The 22435-nt window shown below is 41.5% G+C and overlaps 3 protein-coding genes across 3 annotated transcripts in view; 1 reads left to right on the top strand and 2 right to left on the bottom strand.

Annotated features, from left to right (window-relative positions):
- The window catches only part of LOC123971410 (cytoplasmic FMR1-interacting protein 1 homolog), a 1205200-nt gene that overhangs the window by 945420 nt on the left and 237345 nt on the right, over positions 1 to 22435 (bottom strand). The window lies entirely within an intron of this gene.
- Positions 12433 to 14825, top strand: rasl11b (RAS-like, family 11, member B). Its single transcript, XM_046050317.1, has 4 exons — positions 12433 to 12751; positions 12859 to 12915; positions 13029 to 13105; positions 13655 to 14825. Exons 1-4 carry the CDS (start codon positions 12637 to 12639, stop codon positions 14138 to 14140), a joined length of 735 nt encoding a protein of 244 aa, XP_045906273.1. The 5' UTR covers positions 12433 to 12636; the 3' UTR covers positions 14141 to 14825.
- The window catches only part of scfd2 (sec1 family domain containing 2), a 128204-nt gene continuing 121474 nt past the window's right edge, over positions 15706 to 22435 (bottom strand). Inside the window, exons 8-9 of the mRNA XM_046050249.1 lie at positions 18374 to 18493; positions 15706 to 16136 (exon numbers count right to left, since the gene is read on the bottom strand). Of these exons, the coding sequence (XP_045906205.1) occupies positions 16044 to 16136; positions 18374 to 18493 (213 nt within the window). The 3' untranslated portion in view covers positions 15706 to 16043. The remainder of the gene's footprint in view (positions 16137 to 18373; positions 18494 to 22435) is intronic.

Genomic DNA, 22435 nt, shown 5'->3' with positions numbered 1-22435 from the left:
CCACACAGAGAAAAAAAAATATATTGAGCTCAGAAAATGTTTCCATTAAACGAGGCTTAAAGCACTGATGACCTTCCTCTCATTCAGTATGCTACAAAGAGAGGCTAAATGAATTATGCATCATTTCTGTGCCGACAAGTAAATAATCCTCCAGTTTAGAATCTGTGATTCATTGCAGCCTGCTGACATTTGGCACAGGAGTCTGAAACATCAAAGTTAGGAACAGTCTATTAAGATGATTTTATAAGAGTTAACTTGCAACACAGACGCTTTTCTTTTTCTAGGTATCAGAGGTGGTATACGTCCCAGGGACTGTGATGGCTGCAAATAAAAAATCTGTCACAACCCAAATCTTGACATTTTTAATGATATTATTTTCTTAACAAGTTACATTATTTGATGCAATGCTGTATAATATACACTTTTACTTAAAAACATGTAAACTAATAATTACAGTCCCTATTTTTTTGTGCATTATTCAAAACAAAGTTTTTTGTGGGTATAGAAACAGACAGTACACAGTAGTATGATGTGACACAGGCTTTGCCACACAACCCACTGAGTCCCTTTCCCTTTATCTTCTTTATTGGTTGCTTTTAAAACTGAAACAAGGGTCTTTTTCTGTGGGGAATTTCAAAGAGAGAGGCAGGTTCTAGTGTTAGTGTGTGCCTGATGAATTGTATCAAGAGCATGAAGAAGCCTTTGTCCAATTTATTATCTAGTAAGGTTTCTTAGAAGAAAGGTGTCATAGTTGGTGAATGATGTATTGGGTGAGCTGAAATAATCTTATAGTATAAATATAATAGCACTCTGGGGAAAACCATATTGTATTAAAAAAACCTGTGTGTGGTCATTAAAGCAGATTTGTTGAAAGTAGAACACTTCCTCTTTTCATTTGGAAAAGTCTGTACACGTCAGAGTCATTACCACAGGCCTCCAGCACGTAGATGCTCTGCATAATGAAACTTTATTGGTATCTTGACCTCCAATCATGATTAACTTGTCCAATCAGACGAGACCTCATGTTAGAGTTACTAATCCTGGTCAACTTACACGCCTCACACAGCACTCATTGGGCTCCCTGAACACTGGAACCTACTAGAATAAACGCTGCCTGTGTTATATCAAGGCGAGAAGAAAAACAATGAGAACTTGGCCAGACCAGCCAGAACAGCACGGAGAAGAAGGAGGATGAATTATTAGTTGTACACACAAGCTTTGGAGCGCTTATTGGCTTTTGGTACACTATGTTCCAAACAGACTCATCTGAACTTTAGTTTACATGTACAATGCCCCTGCTTCTATAAACAGAGGAACGAGGCATGTGGGGTACTGGCACTCAGTGCTCTGAGGATGCACAACAGGCTCACCATTGCACATTGACACATTGGCATGCTGGATGTTTGTTTTCTTTGTGGCTGGGCACAAAACACAGACACTTAATACAAGGAAAGGCATCTAATGTGATAAATGACACAAGTAAACACAAAGAAACTACATGCTCATTACTGATTATTCTATTATTTTCAGATTAGTCGATTCATTGTTTAGTGTATAAAAAGGTCAGAAACTACAGAGCATATAAAAAGTTTTCACCCCCTTGGAAGTTTCCATGCTTTATTGTCTTACAACATTCAAAGTAGATTTAATGTGGCTATTGGCACGGAAAAACAGGACAATACCCATTGTGACTAAGTGATCTATATTAATTACAAATATAAAATACTTGTTGGTATTAGTAGTATAGAAGTATTCACCCACTCCAAGTTTTTGGCAACAAATACAGCCTTGAGTCAGTTTTGCACATCTGGACAACTTCCCCCCCATTCTTCTCTGAAAACCTGCTCAAGCTGGATGGGGATTGGGCAATCTGACACTGGCTTTAAATATCTTTTGATTCAATGTTATAAAACAATAAAATGTGAAAACTTCCTAGAGCCCAAACTGATTTCAGTCAAAAAAACATAATGTTTTTAGTTTACAATGACATAAAACAGAGACAAAACAGTTTGAGAAGGTGGAACCAGTTGATGTTTGACATTTTCTCTTGATAAATGACTTAATTCATTCACTTTATGTAACTCAAGATGGCAACATGGATGGCTGAATCCACTTTACTCTCTAGTGCTTTGTAATGTTGCAGACTGTAAGCTGGACAAAGATGTGTTCTCTCTTTCTTAGTTGAGAACTGTTTGAAGATGCCCCTATATCAGCTTCAGAAGAGCCACAACCCTTAATGACAAACGTGTAAAGAGCCAGCCAACCAGAGCAGGTAACCAAGGTAAGTGTGGGCATTGCAGTCATTGTAGTAATATGACTAATACTAATATTTTTACTGACATAAAATCAGGATGTAAATATAACATGAAATCATCTATAAATTGCAATACCTCATGTGTGGTTTGCAGACTTGAGTGTCCATGTGGCTGTTTTCATCTTGGGAGAACAAAGCTTAAAATGAAGACAAGACTGGCTGAACATAAATATACTATAAGAGCTGGCAACCCCCCAAAACCCCCATGTCTCTACATTAGAGAGAGGCTGACCACAGCCGTTGCAATTTGTTAAGGATATCAGGAATAGACTATTTAGAAAGCTCAATAAGGGGTGAAGACAGATTAAAAAGGCTCTTGCAAAGAAAATGATTTTGAATATATACATTGAAAGCTACCATATACCACGGTTTAATGGCGAAATGTTTTCCTAGGCATGTGCTGCCTTTGCCTGTCTGTACTGAAAATGAAGAGGTTTTAAGATGCTTTGTATATATTTATCTATTTGTAGTTGTTTTGCCCTTACCCTATGTGAGATGTGTGGTGTGTGATTTCCTCTGCTGAACATGGTCTGTAATGTGACTTTACCTGTCAACACTAATCATGTGATTACTTGCCAGAATATATAAGAAACAGCATTTTGTATTTGCCCTGAAGAAAGCCTTAATGGCTGAAATGCGTAGGCATGTGTTTAACTGTCACTAGAACTATAAATAGCCATGAGATATTAAAGGCTTTTCAAATCATTACCCACTTGAGTGCCTCAGATTTCTTCAACAATCCTAAACTGGTAGGATCCCCAAACTGAATAGCACCCAAGCAGCCCTCTATCCAAACTGGCATGTGTTCTTTCTTTCACTGAAGATGTGATCCACCTGCATATACTGTCCATAATCCACTGCATGCACATAAAGAAGTTATAACTTAGATATGTACAGTTTTTGCCATTTTTAATCACCTAGTTGTCTGCCCATAATAGACATAGGTTTATGTCAGCTTATCTCTGTTAGCTTGCGTTCCTTGTTTAAGAATTATTTCTTCTGTATGTGTATCTTCCTTTACATTTTTATGTAAATACATTGAGAGACACTGGAAATCAGCCAGAACTGATTGTGATTATGAAGAGTTCAAATTTACATTAGAAACTCAAACAATACATTTTACAACAACAAAATCCCCCAAATAAAAATGCACACATTTAGAAGTGTTCATTCAGGTGACGACCCTGTTCTCTGCTCAACCACCCCAAAATGCACCTGTTTGGCTCCACAACTACTTTCACTCAGTAAAAGACAGCGACAATGGCACAATAGCCACATTGTTCTCATTACACAAAGCAGGGAGCAGAAGAGTCCGTTGTTAATACAGGCAAACCTGGAAACTTTATGTGTGCGTGTATAGATGTGTGCTTTTGAGTGAGTGCACATTATCATGTTGGTGAGTCATAATGCAATCAAACTGATGTATAGCACCCAAATGGAAAGGGTCACAAATTATGTTTATATAATACACTCAACAGTTTATTTAAACACCCAGCTTTATTATGACAGGAGGTCAGTGGATAATAGTGTCAGGATATATAAAGCACTGGGCTAGTTTTTATGGACCATTGTTACATTGTTTTGCTATCACGTCACTGGTGATTCTGGGCTCCTAATGACTATCTGTAACTGTTTTACATACATGCTCCATATCTCCTGTATATTTTCCTCATTTCTATGGCAGCTCCATATTCCTTGGCTGCCCTTCTTCGCCTCTGGAAGCTCAGCAGCATCTTGTCCTGATCACGGTCAATAACAATAGATCTGTTTGTATGAGTGGATGTCTACAGTCAGCTGAGATGGAGGCAGAAAGCACTGGGGCTTGGCCCACTTTCCAGTCCTGTGAACCGCATTAATTCACTCTGCCAGGTGCTTGGGAGACTGGAGGTCTGCTAAGTGAAAGTACTTTAGCCCTTGTCTGCCTTTACACAGCACTGGCTTCAGAATTAGATTTTGATGTAACAGGGTAAAGGACATTGACACAGGTTTTTTTTTTTTTTTGGAGAATACTAAGAATTTACATGGATACGAAAATGCAGTACTTGTTCCAACAACAGTGTCAGTCAAGTTCCTGTAACCAACTAAAATGTGACTATGGATACAAAGTGTGCAATGGATACAAAGTTAGTGAATAAATCATGATGTATATGAAGTATGTGACTTAAATCACGACTGAAGCTGAAATTACGGCAGATAAGAACAGCAGAGCTGTGTGGACTGATGACTGTAGCCTAACGTTCCTCAAATTAATACATGAAGCAGACACAAATGCCATGTTTTTCACATTTCATTTGTTGTTTGAAGTTTTTACTGGCACTTTAATGTGACGTTGTTGCTCCCTCTTCTTCTGCAATATTTTAATGGCACCCAACTGGAGAATTGGTGCCACCAAATGTTCATTTTTATGGGGTCCACCTCTGAACAAAGTCAGGTGATTTCTGAATATAGGCTTACGCTGGCTAAGAACACATAACATGTAAATACAACATTTTACTGAGGAGTTAATGACAGTTGCATTTCTTCTCTTCTGGTAGAAGCTAATGGTGTTTTCCAGTTGGAAATTTCAGCTGGAAAACTCCCTTATGTTGGATTTATGACTCAGAAAGTTAGGAGAACCGCTCTACCCCAGACTTTGTGATCCAAGATGGCTGCTCCTGTATCAACAGTTAATGAGAGCTGTAATTTATACTGTTTATTAGCATTTCTGTGTATTTGTGTCTCATATAAATTTACATATACAAAATACTGTCCAACTATTGTCTGTGGACATGTTGCTGCTGTGTTTAGTATGAGTAAATACCAGCTAAAAATAAACAGCTGGCCGCGCAAGGTTTTCCGACTTGTAACTGGAAAGCGGTCAACTCGGGGATGACATCCTTCCCAGCTCCGACTTCCAGGGCAAATGGAACGCAGCAGAACCTCTTCTCCACACCTCGAGCCTATACACATGCAGTCAGAAGTCTGTCAACTGAATGCAGAAAGTCCAAACTGATACCAACCCTCTCACTTCTGGGAGTGTACCTTTAAATACATACATACCTTTTAGTGTAGGCCAGCCCTTCCTTCTCTGAGGTCTGCGGGGACCAAAACATTTGTTAAATTTATATATTTAGAAATATTTATTCATTTAGCTGACGCTTTTATCCAAAGCGACTTAAAACTGCTAAGTTTGTCAGAGGTCGCATGCCTCTGGAGCAACTAGGAGTTAAGTGTCTTGCTCAGGGACACATTGGTGGATGTGTCACAGTGGGGAATTGAACCCTGCCTCTCACACCAAAGGCATGTGTATGTTTGCATGTTAATTTTGAAGGTGTTTTAAAAAAAGTAATTATTATTAATGTTTTTCATTTTTGAATTGTAGGTGCTTTGTTATTTTGCAATATGAGCTTGACAAAAAAAAAGAATTTGCCATCCTGTTGGGTATCATTTTGCCCTCTATTTTGAAAGAGACAAATCATTGGTGAGAATGCGACACTCCTGAAATCCATCTCTCACTGTTCTACCAAGTGCCACATTTTAAACATTTATCTGTCAAACTTGTGAAAAACTTATAGCACCACAAATTTTCAGCTTTCCTCTACAATGAAAGAAAATGATGTGTCGTTTTGGTCTCAGTCAAGTCAGGGGGACTTGACTGAGACCAAAACGACACATCATTTTCTTTGCTTCACACATCAGAGGTGGGACAGGGGGTCCCACCTCTGATGTGTGAAGCATAATGAAGAGACAGCTCTTTCTGTATGTCCTCAGTGTTGATAATGAAGAGTACGTTGAGTGGCACATGATGCTGTTGTACTTAGTCCTTCAGGATGTGTGACGCAAGTCTTTGTCTGTCTTTTGTACTTGGTGCCAATTTTCACATCAAGGACAGTGTGTACCCTCCAAGAACACTGACACATACCCTCCATTATTGCCCGGAGCAGTTCGGCCTGTCGGTTTTCTTTTTCTCACTCTGTGGCAACCTAATGGCCTGGCTACACCACAACTCTGCCCTGCGGCAGACATAATGTGTTTCTGAAAGCCAAGCTAGTGGGGAAACAGCGTGTGCTTAACAAGCATCGAAGTATCATCTGTGGTGGGGCTGGAGTGAAGCAGAGGCATGAACCCTCGTGGTTAGCCACAGTCAACTCTTTGCTGAGTCGACAGTGTGTGCTTTAACACATCGCTTAAACGTGTAGGATTTTCCTGACAGTATGAATGTTGACAATATTGTCGAAAAAATGTCACGTCTTCATATACAGTATACAGTCGAGTTGCTACAACGTGGTGAGATTTTCATTTTCTGCTTCCAACAACAATTACACGTAGCACTTCTGCTAACGCAAACACCCAGCAGCTGTTTTCTCTTCCTGTTAGACGCCCTCACAAAGGGCAGATGCTGTAGAGATACAGGGGACCTTGAGAATCTAGAGTGAGATTCGTCTCAGTCTGCCTCTGAGTCAGGTCTACATATATTTATGTGGAACTGTTTGAATGCTTTGTGCAATGTCTGTGAGCGTGCTGCATAATTACTGAGATTACGCCAAAGCATGGGAGTCTGTGTGGGTGTGTATGTGCATATGAATGAATGTCGGACAATTAATCATGAGTGTATACTGTCATAATGAATGTGTTGGAGGGTCTCTTTGAAATAGTCCACTGTTTCTGTGTCCGTCTGCATGTGCGGGGACCCAAGGGTTTGGAGGAGAGCTCCAGTAGTTTTAATGGGAAGGAAAGAAGAACAACTATCCTGTGAATTTCACTATGAACAAACATTATGACCTGAGCACAGATGTCATGAAACAAACGTGGGTCATCGAGTGACAGACTTGGCAGAACAGCATCGGTGATTATAAGTGTGAATCTCAGGAACAAGGTGAAGACACTCACTCTCCCCAGCGAGGACACACGTGCAATTATCTCCCTGCTTTTCCATGAAACGACTGCTTTAAGGGTCCTCTGAGTCAGAGCGCTCGCCCGTGGAAACGAGACGAGAATTCATCATGGCATTAATGAGCTCTAATCTCTATCAAGAAGCACCGCTGGCTTTATCTCATGAAAACACTCTAACCTGGACAAATGAAAATATACTAAAGACTGTGTTCTGTGCCATTTTCCCACCTTATTTAACCTAACTTAACAATGAATCAGTACCTTACATTTCCTCTGTGTTGTTATTGTATTTAAATATGCCTCTCTCATCTGTCTGTCTACAGAATGTTGAGGGAAACTCCTTTAGGTCATGGACTAAAACACGGCTTAGTGTTGTCATGTTTTTTCAGTGTTTTCTATTTGTTTAGGCAAGTCTATTTATGCCCTCAGATTTTTGTTCACAGGTGTGCCTAATCCACCTGCATTGAGGTTCTTTCTTCCTGTGAGAGGTAGTGATAGGACTGAGCCTGTCTGTCAGTCTGCACACAAAACTTTATTTAGACTCCAAGACACTGGGCTGACAGAAGAGCTGCCTCGGGGATGACAAAAGATGACAGATGCATAAGTAAACTGAAAAAACAAACAAACAATTTAATTAAGGGTATCGACATAAGATGATGATAAGGATGGAAGAATAATGATGATGATAGATATCTGGCAAAGTTCTGACTGAAAACACAATCAGAAAAATATTTTGAAGTTTATTTTCCATGTGCACACACTGTTCCTCCTTTCTTCTGTGTTTACTTTCATATCCACACCTGAACCTAAATTGGGCTGCACGTGCACAGCAGTATCTCTGTCCCTATTCATCACTGGACTCTTGTTACTTGTCAGATGACGAGCTGAACAGGTCACTCTGTCCCGCTGTGGACTGTGAAGAGGCCACAGAAGAGTTTTGAATAGTGAGAGCTGGCATAGTTTAAGCCAGAACCATATCTGATTCACACATTTCTAACCCCCCTTTGTTGCGCACAAAGACCAAACGTTGCACTCCATATACCCACAGTACAGTGCTACTTCGCAAAAACTTTCTCATACTGTTTATATAAAAAGCAGTGGCTTCATTTTGGCCACTCAGTAACCACATCCATAGATCAGAGCTACAGCCCTGGGCCAAAATCAGAAGGAGGCTGTCTGTCTATATTAAACCACCACAGAGGCCCTACTCTGAACCTCGCTCTGCCTCCAGCATGAGCTCCAGCTCCGTTTGGTCTGGGCAGTAAAGCAGGCTAGACGGACAGACTGGGCCCGGGGGGGGAAGTCTGAATTACCGACAGAGGACCAGAACCATAAATCTCAACCACTGAGCCCCGTGTCCCAGCACGATCTGTCCAGAGCAAAGTGTCCCCGTCAGTCTGTGTGCCTCTGTCATTCTGATGATGACTTTATTTCATTACAACCCAGCTCCCAGTGTATTTTATATAATAATTACGTTATAAAAAAAACGCAGGTGCGTTGGTTGCCATGGATGCCTGAACAATAATGATACATAAAAATAAGGCTGAAGCTGAAATGGTTACGCTCAATGATATCTGGACATCCATCTATCCACCTCTCCTTTAAAAATTAAGCAATTGTTTGAACTTGATAACTTTCTATTCTCTGGTTCAACACTGTGTTCCCACACCCCTTTTGTTGCTGTCTAATGAGTGTACTGCAGGGGTCAAGCCGGGCTCATTACTGTTTCGCTTACCACTGTGTGCTAATGACACCTTTATTTACTGTACACACACGGTGGTGCAGAGGATGTTGAATGAATAACTGTTATGGAGAAAGCAGCTGTCTGAGTTAATTATCTCTGACTTTACCTAACCTGTTTTTCTCCATCAGACTGAAAAAAAAGTCTCCTCCCTCCTTACCAAAATACCTTGAAATGTTTTGACTAAAGACATCAAAATTGCAATCTTTGCAAAAATCATTTGATTCCCCTCTCACATCAAATTTTTGTCGTAATCTTCCACTTAACATGGTTAAAAACAAAACGAATATGCACTGACCAAGTGCCGTTTATACACTCACAGGTTTTGCATGAGAGAAGAAAACAACAATTTCTCAATCAGTAAAAACAGGATAATCCCACAGTTTAAAGTCTTTACCTTAAATACATGTCACATGTACGCTGGACGAAAACACCCCTATCCTCTGTTATTGCTGCAACACCTAGTGCTTTTTGTGTCTGCCTCTCCTACACACACACACATGTGCACAGCCATACATGTTGGCACTCGTAAACAGTTTGGGGACTGACACGTGCATGTCAGAAATGAGAATGAAATTCAATTATCCAGTGTCACGCCAGAGATCAGCTGCGGAAGGTAAACAGGAGAAGGGGAGCATGAGTTAGAGATGGAGAATCAAGATTAAAATTATTTCATATTTCTTAAGAAGGCGGCTATGACTAACTGGCATTCCTTGAGTGGGAGGAGGAGGTGGTGGTGGACTATTGTCATTCAGTGCCATTGTACACACAACCCTTAAAACCACCATTGCCACCCCCCTACTACTGTTGACATTCAGAGGTATGCAAATGGTTGAACATGTTGTGAGGTTTACATTTCAATAATAAGAAAACAACCCCTCCTTTATATAGGTGAAGAGCTGTGTGTGCTGGCAAGCCAATACAATTCCTATTGGTCAATGCAAATGCAAATGCCCTTGTAGATATAAACAAATAAGTGAAGAGATCTATGAAAAGATGTGTGAATGCAAGCTGCTTTCCAGAGTTACCCTTGCTTTTGTGCATCTGAACAAAAGTCCTACAAGAAATAAGCGAATAACAACCGGCCATTGCATTCAATTATTTCTTTTCTAATTATGAATCAAATATGCAACTTTTATAGAACATTTTAAACCCATACTTGTCTGAGTCAAAATTTGGAGTATTTAGAAGGTTTTTTTGCAGCAACAAAATGACTAAATCTAAGACCAATAATTGGCTCCTAATAATCACTCTTGCAAACAATGATTAAAGGCAATGACAATGATAAGCATCTATCATGGTACTGATAAACATATGACCGTGGCTCACAAGGTTTAGTCCCCAGGGCAGCTTCTAACTGCCCCAGTTTCTCTGATATCCCAAATGACAGTCCTTTGTGGGATCAGGCCCGGGGGCAAGTGCCTCATCTCAGCTCCACTGTAAAAAGGCAAGGCCACCTTGGGAAGTCAGTCCTCACTTATGTGTCAACAAGGACATCCTTCTGGGAACACCTCCTTCTTCTACTCCTCCTGATTTCACCCACCCTTCGTCCTCGCCGCCAACCCCCGATTAGCTCGACATTCCTCTTTTTGCAGTTAACTACCCCGAATTCTCCCTGACAATTGTCCACACCCCAGATAAAAGATTCCCCCCCCCCCCCATTTTACCCTCTCTAACCATCTATTGTCACCTCTGTGTGACTGACACTCTGATCCCCAAGTCAGGCCTTGTTGTGCTATGTTGTAGCTAAAACTGTAAGCCTTGATTCAAAGATATTTTAATTTACCTCCAGACCTCCCTCAGGCATAGTGAAGGCAACACTGGCCTAAAGGCACAAATACACTGACAGTGGAGTTTAGTGGTATTTCTGCATAGCAGAGAGCAATGCATTACCGCCACACCACATTGTTTTTCACATATAAACCAAGTGATGTTGCACTCCATCTGTCATAATGAGTTTAAAGTCACTATGTTGACACCACTGCTTGGACTTTTGGTGTGAGTCACTCACCATTTCTGGGTCTCTTGTGCATCAAACGAGTAAATCCCGGCCGTTCATCAGGATAACAAGCTAAAAACACCTCCACAGCATCCTCCCATTATCTGCCATCATTAGCCTTCTCGCCTGGTTGCTAGAAGAGGGAAAAAAATGTGACGCCATTTATCTGTCTGTGCTACAAATATGCTGCAGTGTGGGCTTAGATTACAAAACGGTGATACCTCACTCACATCATTCGTTTAAAAGAGGCAGGATTTGTACCCAGAAGCTCTGAGAGAATCCAATTTACAGGGCATCAAATGCAAGAATGTACAGTATTTACTGACTATTAGCGAGAAAACAGGCTTGCCCCTTCCCATAATGCTGCTGGGGTGGAGTTCACTGTGTAGGCTGTGTGATGTGGTTAGAGGGATAGTTCTGTGTGTGTATGTGTACACACCTAGCAACCATGTCTGCTCACGAATCCTGGGCACTAATTTCATATTTGAGTGCAGCCGCCTGTCATCAGCCCTCTTATCAAAAATACATACCAGACCATAATCACAGAAGGAATGGATGCCAAAATACCTCAGAGCACATGAGCACAAATGAAAGATGGGAGAGGGAGGCTTGTGGGGGATGTGACAGAGAAGAAAATGGGACAAAGGGATGATACAGGTTAAAGATGGAGCAGAGAGCAGCTGCTGAACTGATTTGTCACATGAAATATCAACTAATGTTTTATTATGTTTCTGTACTCTCCTAAAAATACACAGTCCACTGCTGTGTTGCCATTCTTTGATAACTGCCTGAAATATTGTGTCATATTTTGGTGTTGAGTTGGATTTTCACATTCACAGCATGAATGCTTGCATGAGTTCTTGTAAGGTATGTGCATGTGTGTGTGTGAGTGTGTGTGTGTGTGTGTGTGTGTGTGTGTGTGAGGGTGGTGTTGTATTTGTACATCAGCAGCCATTAACCCCCTATGTGGAAGATTCACAAGTGTAAGGACATGTCTGAACAGGTTACCGGCTGCAACACAGCACAGGGAGGTTGTGCATCCATAATCCTGTAATTCCAGTCAAAACTGTGCTGTTATGGTTGAGGAAAAAAAACAAAAACAAAACCACACACAGCACAAAATGCTTTTTCTTTCCTTATGTGTGGATTGTATTTTCAGGATGTGATTTATGCTCAAATTATGTAGACAAAACACTTTGTAGTTTGGAGTACTTATAGGTAAACAATCATTTTGACGTTTTACTCTAAAATATGATTCAGTTTGTAATATATATCAGTCAAGTTGCTGAAAAGAAAATATAGTTTTTCTTTTTCCCCTTCCAAAAGAAGGGCTGTTTTGCCAGGACACCCAGCTAGAGGTCCCACCTGTTGCAGGCGGATTTCTTTGCTTGTGTATAGCTTGCATATCCACGTGTAGGCGGGGGCGCACGAGGGAGGGGAGATCACCAGCGTCCAATCAAATGTGACCGCCGCTCGAGCTCTATAAAGCCCGCGTGCGCTTCTACGCAGCAGCATTCACTCGGTGCTTCGCGTCTATCTCGTCTCTCCCGCACTAGCCCTGGTTCATTTTACCTCTACTGAACCACTTCGGGAGTGATATAGGATTAACTTTACCCGTTTTATCCGAAGCCTTTGTTGAAAGAGCCTGAACAAGGAACTTGTTTTGTCTCCATTTTTGCTTTCTCGGACGGAATTGACAAACGGAAGAAAATGCGTCTCATCCACAACATGACGACAATTGCGGAGTATCCGGCAGCTGAGTACTCGGTGCCCAACCGGGTCATTAAAATGGCTGTGATAGGAGGCAGCGGAGTTGGGAAAACCGGTAAGGAAATGAATTAAACATTGTGCTCTATTTTACTCATGGTTATTTTGTCTTATATTCTGTTATATAATTGTCTAACACTGTGTTATCGCTTTGCTTTGTTTCAGCGCTCGTGGTGAGATTCCTAACGCGGCGCTTCATCGGCGACTACGAGAGAAATGCTGGTGAGTAACTGAGCAGTTATAATTTTTGTGGATGAAATGGACTAAATGGCTCTCTTATAAAATGTTGAATCTGTTTTGTGTTAAAATTCTTCTTGTTTCTTCTGTATGTGCAGGTAATCTCTACTCCAGAGAAGTCCAGGTTGATGCAGAGCAAGTGACCATCCAGGTTCAAGACACACCTGGTGTGGAGGTAAAACCCTCTCCTCTCCTCAGATATAAAACAAACAGATTACAGTTTATTTCCCCTCGGCTGACTGCAAGGTAAAAGGGCTGACGGGGGTTCTCGCACATAAATCTATTCAAGAGCTGAGGATAATCCGATACAAAAATAATCTAATTCACTGTTACAATCTAAGCCTCTCTATGGGGCACCAGTCCAAAACCAAAGATGCCCGCGCATGTATATTCTCCTGAAGTAGAGCCATTTTAGCCTGGCTGTCTAATCTCCCATTTAGGCTAATGGATGTCTGAGGCCAGGGTAAATGATACCCTGATCCAGTCCTCAATCACCCACACCTCACTGTTCAGGAGGAGTAACCCTATAGCTCTTGTCTGCCTCAGTCGGCATTCCAGTCATGACTAAAGATCAGTTGCATAAAGCCAGTGTGTTTCATCTGGTCTGAATTCTGATTCATTCTTTAGTCAAGGACAAATTCTTGAAATGTTTGTCAAAGTTGAGTGTGCTGGGTTGTATTTAATCAGTCTCCCTTATAATTTTTTTCCTCCTCCCCTTTCCTAGCTGACTGACAATGGCATCAGTCTACCTGACCATGTGACCTGCTCCATCCAGTGGGCTGACGCAGTGGTGCTGGTGTACTCTGTGACAGACCGCAACAGCTTTGACTTGATTAATCAGTTGCACCAGCTGATTGTTCGTGTTGGCGGTGCCAATATGCCTCCTGTAATTCTTCTGGCCAATAAAGCTGACCTGCTGCACCTGAGGCGGGTCGACTCCCAGCAGGGCCCATTGCTGGCAAGCACACTGGGCTGCTCTTTCTATGAAGTATCTGCCAGTGAGGACTACAGCCAGGTGCACAAGGCTTTCCATAGGCTGTGCTGCCAGCTAGCCAAGCAGCCGCCTCCTGCCTCCAACTCAGCCAGCGCTGCCACGGAGAAGAGGCGCTCGCCCCTAATCCCCAGGCCAAAGTCTCCCAACATGCAAGACCTGAAGAGGCGCTTCAAGCAAGCGCTGTCGGCGAAAGTCAGGACTGTCACCTCGGTGTGAGAAAGGATTCACAGAAAGGAAGAAACCATTGAGAAATTAGGACAGAAGATTCATGCTTCTCCACTGATGTCCCGTACCAGTCTGGCTGACAAAGACGGGTGTGACATGAACTGGTCCTAAAGGGGCTGGACGCTGAATCTTTACAGAGGTGGTGACCTCTAAGTGGGCAGGTGTCCTTTCAGATACCATGTGTGAGGAGAAGCCGTGAGGAAGTTCTTCATCTGTTCAGAAGAGATGACTCCTCAGGACGCAGAGGCAGCAGTGTGAGGCTGACTGAATCCGACTCTCTGCATATAAAATCAAACTGTAAATCAAGCTCTCCTGGCAACAGCAACTCTGAAGGACTACTGCTTATTTTTAGCTGTGCGGCCCATTGTGGCAGTTTTATCCAGTGTCATTACACGGCACTACTGAATGCTGGAATTATTATACCAGCTAATTGTGCCAGTGCTCTGTGCAGCCGTGTGTGTGCCCTCTCTTGTATGTCAATACCTGCAGTGTATATTTTTGCAGCATCTAGAACAATCATTTTGTATGACAGAAATGAGGTAGTGGAACAGCAGACACCATATGTAGCATGTGGAGGTTATCATCACTGATGCACTTTAATAAAAAGGAATAATCCAAAGGGCCTATTTGTTATAAATTCTCATTTTGTTCACAATAAAAATGACGATGAATTTGACTATGTCTCTGATTTATCTTTATCAACTGCAACAGTACAAGCAAGCACATTCACATGGTAAACTTTCACTTTGTCAATGGGGTGGCCTTGGCTCCATAAAACTTCACTGCTGCAGTGAAGGGGATGACCCACAGAAACTGGCAGTCTTGCCTACCAATTAAAGAGCACTGAAGACAACAGAAGCAAGACTGTACAGCTTAGGTGGTTCAGGTTTTGAGATGTCTACACCAAAAAAAAAAAAGTACAGTCACTGACCCCAGATAATCAACTTAACAAGAAGTGGTTGGAAAGAGCCTGAAGAGTTTGTTTTTATTAGACTCTTCTGAGAATCGCAAGCTGCCAGAAGACAAGTGGAAAAACACTAAATTATTAAGCACTTCCAATAAAATCTGAATGTGCATGTTAAGACATCTGTTTATTTACAATCCAGAACCTAATTAGTGAATCCTGAATATCCTGTTACAATCTGTCAAGGCCTCAGAACACAGGGTTTACTGGATATCTACACTCCCTGTCTCTGACAATATGTGGGAGACTCTTGTATTCACAATTGATTCAGGTGTGTAGGTGGGTGAAATTACTGAGCTCTAGCCATGACTCATTTTGGGAAGAGAGAGAGAATAAAGGGTGGGGGGGTTGTGGGGGCTCTAGAGGTGAGCAAATTGTCGGCCCTAGCAGACCGTGTGAAAAGACTTCTTAATTATTCTGCTCTGGTTTGTCACCATATGATGTGGCGAGGTGTGAATGGATGCTAACCGAGTGTGTATTCTCTCCACCACCAACAGTTCACACACACAGCCTACTTTTAACACAGCCTGGTCGAAAACGGCTAACAATGGAGCCTTATGTATTTGCAAACGAAAAGACAACATCACATGACTGTTTGAAAAGTAACTGATTTTATTGTATTAACACTTGATGTACCTGAATACTTCTGTTTGGCAGAAGTGAAGGGATACTGACACACAAAGTAAATTTTCTCCAAGAAAAATATACCCAAATAGCTACTTTTATCTAATTACTTTTTAGTTTGCTTTCAAGTTAAATTCAATAAGACGCAATGACATAAACAAGATAGGAATGTTTCTTCATTTGCGTGTCGTTCCCTTGATTTCCACTTGCTCAAGCTCGACTCGCACCTGACGAGGCGTCGGGGCGATGGCGGTGCATGTGTCCTCCCACGTGTGCGAGCGGGTGTGTTTTCACGTGATGGCCTTATTAGACACTGACATCAGGCAACAACCTTTGTGTGGCGAAGAGCAGCTCAGCGATATCCGTCGGCCTCAGTAATCTGGTGGACAAAACCAGCACCTGGAGCAGAGCACAACACACTCATTAAGGTTAAATTACGTCACGGTGTGTAATTCGACACTTAGATATGAGGCAGACATGAATGTCAGGGTGAGTAATGTGCAAAACGGCAATCAACAAGGTGCATGAATCAGGCGCCTTGCCAGCTGGTTTATTTTTTATTAATTTGATTTAATCACTTCCACCAAGGAGGTTCTGCTGTGGGCCCTGCTTGTTTTCGTTGTTTGACTGCTTTTTAGGCGGCGTGTTATCGCAAAGAATACTTTTTGGAAGATGATACTCCAACAAGTGTGAAGCTCTCTCTGAGGATCATGTGTCAAGAATAAGGCAAAAGTTTGGGGGGACTGTTTTGAACAACTGCGAGAAACTGGCCGCTTTTCAAACATGGAATGAAAGTCCATGTGTAACAACATGCACAAAACAACATGAACGTGACTTGGATGCTTATTCAGAAATGAGACCAACATGTTAAGATTGCAGTCTGTTTTATATGCAAACTACCGGCACAAACCTTTTACATTCACGTGTCAAATCTGCAGGGGGTTAGGATTTGACAGTGAAAAAGACTTCAATGAAAATAGGTGGGAATTCTTTCTTTTTGTTTTTCTCATTAACTACTGCACTTAACCTGAATGAAAAAAACTCAGGCATATCAATATGATTTTGATTGTTATGTATATTTTGATGCAGTTGAAAAAACTGGAGTTACTTTAGTTGACATTCGTCCTCTTTGAGCGCTTTCTAGTTCCAATAAGAACCCCAATCCTCGTGTGTTGTATAACAGAGAAAGCTCTGTTTCTCTGCAGCCTTTGTTGCTTTAACTCTGGGTCAGCACCTAAAATTGGCAAAGGGCCTGTTTTTAGTGGCAGAGTCAGTGTGTTTTTAAATAAATGTCTCCAAGTGCAAGACTAAAACTTTGCTTTTTTTAGTTTAACTGTTCATCAACATCAGGTCAAAAGACATCCGCCATCATGCGTACACACGCTTGTGTACAATATGTTGGCCATGTATGTGCTGCGGCTAGAGTGTATGTGCTGAGGTCAGTCTGTGTGTGGGCCAGCAGGTTATTGTATAAGCTCGTCTTTATTCAGTTTTCCTGATTACAGACGGAAGGCTTTGATCCTCGCCTGGCCTTTCATTGCCTCTGGCCTCCTTCTGAAAGCCTTTTATTAAGACAAACCCACATTGCCCAGCTTGATCTCCCTCTCCTCCTTCCTCACACTTCTCTCTCACGCAGAGAAACCGTGTTCACCTGCATGTTTTGCATGTCGGTGTAGGCTTCGCATATGCAGTCACCACTTAAACCACCAAAACACACAGGCAGACAGACACAACATCATGTGGATCCAATTACACTTTGAATGTCTGAAATCTGTCTGAAAGTGGTCAGTTTGTAAACCTGCCCTCCAAGTGTCACCTAAGAGTCTCTCCTCATCTTTATGTCTCATTATTTGTTGTTTTATAGCTCAATTAAATTCAATGGCAGTTTAACTCGGTAGACGCTTTTAACAGTTTGGCATTTCTGAAGGAAAAGGAAGGCTTTTGGAGTAAAGTTTCATTTGTCACCAGCAGCAACATGCACCTTCCTACACGCTGCTGGTGATAACAAAAGTTTATGAAGTGCGTATTATTGATTCGGAGGAACTGAAACTCCAGAAGTGCAGCAGTGAGAGGGACAGAGAAACCAAAAGGATTGGCAAGGAATCAGATCATTTCTATCATTTCTATCGTTTATAGTAGATTATCAGTGCGTTTTCTTGCCAGATTCGCTCGTGGCTGTACCTACACTGGCTTGCCCTGCCTGAACAGCCCAATTTGTTAACATGAGTGCCGAAAGGAAGCCGACAGCGCTTCGGGGCGCTTCTGCCTCCTGTGTGTCCCCACACAACTCTGCCCAGAGATGGGGAAGATCAAGTGGTGGCAGGAGACAAAAAAACATTTCACATTGCGAGAAACAAATGCAGCAGGTACATCAGAAATGAGCAATAGGCGATGTGATCTTTCTAGATTTTCCGACCTGCGCAAAGTACATCATAAATGGACAGCTGAGATGAAGAGGCTTCAGCTAACCACAACCACATTTTGACATACTAATATAGACTGAGAGATGACCCTTTTGTTTTTACTTTTATTTATTTGTATTGGAGGAGTGAGATAATATATAAGGGAAACTAAAACAGTAAAACAAACTGTGAATATGCTTATGCAGAAATGTACATATGCTCTTGCCTACTCACCTGTGTCCCTGGTTTATGTGTAGCAACAATCTCTTTGATGAGACGAAGCTCTGAGGGCGTGACTCCACCAACCAGGAAGAGGAAAAGCATAGGGTTGTCGCCGGGATGTGGACGACTCACCTGAAGTTAAGACAGGACATTGTGATTAGTCAATGTATTCTTAGGCCATCTGATGTGTTGATTCTGTTCCCTATTATAGAACAGTCTGTAACAACCACCCCCCTTTCTCCAGGGAACACTTAATCATTGCCTCTTCATATTATTATCTGTGGTTCTCTCTGTCTCGTGATGCTGAGTCACTGCAGCTCAGCCGGACACTTGTCATATTGTGGTGATACTAATGAGAGTGGACCAGGACACCGGTCGCTACAACTCCAAGCAACGTCTTCTCAACCTGGTGTTATGATGGCTGACACATGGTAACACATGTAAGCAGGCGTGTGCACACAGACACAGACACACAGACACATACACAAAACAACATGTCCCACATCACCTGTGTTGGGAAGCTCTCACAGACTCAAACATTTGCTGGTACAGCAAAAAGCTGTATTAACTGGCACTAAAACATTTTAACAGCAGGGTAGGGGCTGGTGTTTTTGCTGAGAGCGATTGGCTGTTGGGTGATAATGGCTTTGTGCTATTGGTCGGCAAACTGCACTCACGGCACTGCCGCCTGCCGCCTGTGAATGCTAACCGAGCAATCAGAGCAGCAGGGGGTGGACCCGAGGCAAGAGTGGCTGTACACGTGAAGCACTAGCAGGCTGGGGTGAAGCGTGTCAAGGACGATTCAACATGTGTTTTGTGAAAAGATGTGAAAACATATGTTTTCTAATGGATTCTGGTCATGTAATGTTTTGTCTTTCGAGGCGGATTTTGTGGCTCTTGTGTGCTCACATGCATTTTTGCTGTATCCGAAGACACACAGCTGCTCCCATGTGTCTAAACCATGTGTACTGCCATGCGATGGACAGGGAGGGAGGGGCTTATGGAAATGTGTGCAGAGATGATGTGTGGAAGTGGAAGTGAGGAGAAGAAAATGTTATTCTATGTCCTGATGATGAAATACATCTTTCTTAGAGACGCCACTCACTCAGTTTTCTTAATGTTATTCTTTAAAATATCAAGCTGCAGGCAGTGAGCTTAGTTTTAGTCTTAGACATCTGGTCATGCTCAAATACACAGGTCATCTTAAAATGTTTCCTTCCATTCACTCTGCCTGTCAGTGGATTCAAAGCCAGGACCCTCTTGCCGCAAAGAGTCAACAAACAAAACAAAACCCCACCTTACAATATAGTTAATTTCTGGGGCAGCGATTTCATTTTGAAGTACTGTTTCCCACCTCCAAGTGAGTAGCACCAGTTTAAAATAAGTAAAAATAGTATAATACCCCAATTTTTAGTGTATCAAAATAAACTACAAAATACAGCAGCCACGACATCTAAATAAACTACTCTATTTTTGTATTTCAAAAAAAAAAAAACACCTTCCTCAACACACTGACTCAGCTGATTAAGTGGACAATGTTTGAGAGCAACAGCTTTTCTCTGCTTAATGAGTCATGTGATAAAGCTGACATATGGAACCAGTTAAGAGATCCAATATTCACATATGCCCGTGATCACCTCCACAAAGGTTTAAAGTAACAAACACTTTAACGTTTAACTAACAGATTATTTGGTTTCTAAAACCAAAAAGGAACAATATTGATTTTGATATTTACTGTGTCCGATTTGTGTAGCTTTGTGTGTTACACTTGATAAACCTGCAGCAGATACTCAGGAGATTTCTTCAGTATCAAATTAATTCAGTGATAGTTGTCAGTACATCCAGTGGTACACAGCAAACATGAACTGTTATTAGGTAAATCGGCAAGCTGTATCTCATCATCATACACGGATTAAAAGGTTTGGGTAATTTTCGTTCACTCTCTCTACACTGTTTAGACCTGACCTTTATTTTCTTTGTGAGACTGAAGAATTTAGAAAGTTGCGCGGTGCTGCGGAGAGCCTCCAGCTGCAGTAACACATGGATTAGTCTATGCATAAAATATGGAGCATCCAGCCAGAGGGAACGACCACTGACCGTCCAGTGTGCCGTTTCCACTGGCAACACAACCCATACTAGGGTGAACGGAGGGGGAGCGGGACACTGGACTGTACAGGGCGAGGTAGAGGAGGTCGCAGGAGCGACCTGCCGCGCCGTGGAGGGTTGGTGATCATTCCCTCTGGTTGGATGAAGCCCGACGCAGACCACAGCTGTTGCAAACAACAGGCGCACCTGTACAGCAGCCAGTTAGTTTGAAAACCAGTAGGGATACAACACCACTCATAGATAGAACAAAACACAGCTGCTGTGCGTTTCCATTTTGGTTTTAAAACAGGAAAACCAAAAAATTTTTTTTTGTTTTTTCAATTTGTTTTTGAAACGAAATAATGAAGAACGAACCATTCACGGCTTCAGTTTGCTAACGACTCCTAATTTAGTCAGTTGGTGTTTGGTAATGAAGGGCTGACTTTGCATCATCTGAGCTAGGATATGGGTTGACAGCCTGCTGTTTAATGGCGTTGCAGCACAATGTTGTTAATGACAATAAAGCACAGGTATGTGCATTCAACAAGTCACACCATCTCGTGGCATTATAAAGTAATGCTCTACACAACAACTCTGAAACGCTTTATTACTATTATTACTTTCGTGCACAACTAACAAAATCTTAACATAGCCACAAAGTAGTAAGTAAGTAATCTTTGGGTCTGGATCAATTTTCTATTCTGTTCTCAACAAGTGCTGGCAAATTACTGAGTCAGAGGCAGCATTTTCATGATGATTTTATATGAGTATTTTTAAATTCTTGATAAAAACTTAATAATACAAAAGATGAAACCATTTTCATCAGACCTATCAAATACAAATGACAAAATCTCATCTTGTATTTAAAATACATATTTAAAATACATTTATCATAAATACTGCCTATCCCTGTCTACAACATGCTACTTTACAGTAGAAGTGACAGCTAGCCTTTTGATCCGGGCTCAGATGGTCCTCTGACCCTCACCTTGATCGTCTGCTGAGTGCAATCAGGGCTTAAAAACCAACAAAACCTACTACAACTATTTTTAAAGCATAACTTTGCTTGATAAAAAGGATGAGCCAAAACAACAGCTTCAGTTGTTTATAAGCCAGGCCAGTAATAACAATAATAATAATAATAATCTTTATTTGTAGAGCACTGTTCAAGACCAAGTAACAAAGTGCTTTAACAAGTGTAAAGACAATAATACCCCAAAGACAAAAATACAAAAACAATACAAGATAAAAGCAAGAAAACATTGAAAAGACTAAAATACACGTTTAAGATAAATATAAAATAAGTAAAATAGAATAAAATAAAAGGGATAAAATGAAGTCAAATAAGATTGGGAAAGGCTCTCCTATAAAAGTATGTTTTAAGAAGGGACTTAAAAGAGTTCACTGACTCAGCCGACCTGATTTCCTCGGGCAGGCTGTTCCAGAGCCTCGGGGCCCTGACAGCAAACGCTCTGTCCCCTTTAGTTTTCAGTCGAGACTCTGGAACAGACAACAGACCTCTGCCCGAGGATCTCAAGGTACGTGCTGGTGCGTATGGGACTAAAAGGTCAGAAATATAACAAGGTGAGAGGCCATGAAGAGCTTTAAAAGTGATCAATAGAATTTTAAAGTCAATTCTAAAACATACTGGGAGCCAGTGTAATGAAGCTAAAATAGGAGTAATGTGGTCATATTTCTTTGTTCTGGTTAAAAGCCTGGCAGCTGAGTTCTGGACAGTCTGGAGTCGATCAATAGATTTTTGGGTTAAACAGGTGAAAAGGCTGTTGCAATAATCCAGGCGTGATGAGAGATGAGAGGCGTGTAAAATGGTCTCGGTGTCCTTAAAAGTTAACATAAATCGAATTTTTGCTATATTTCTAAGTTGATAAAAACATGATTGAACAAGCTTTGTGGTGTGCTGCTCGAAATTTAAATTACTATCAAACCAAACACCAAGGTTCTTTGCCACAGGCTTAATGTGATTTACTA

This window comes from Micropterus dolomieu, linkage group LG05 (genome assembly GCF_021292245.1).
Source record: "Micropterus dolomieu isolate WLL.071019.BEF.003 ecotype Adirondacks linkage group LG05, ASM2129224v1, whole genome shotgun sequence".
NCBI classification, from domain to species: domain Eukaryota; kingdom Metazoa; phylum Chordata; class Actinopteri; order Centrarchiformes; family Centrarchidae; genus Micropterus; species Micropterus dolomieu.
The sequence above is the reverse complement of the archived record's forward strand: the minus strand, read 5'-3'. Positions and strand labels throughout refer to the sequence as shown.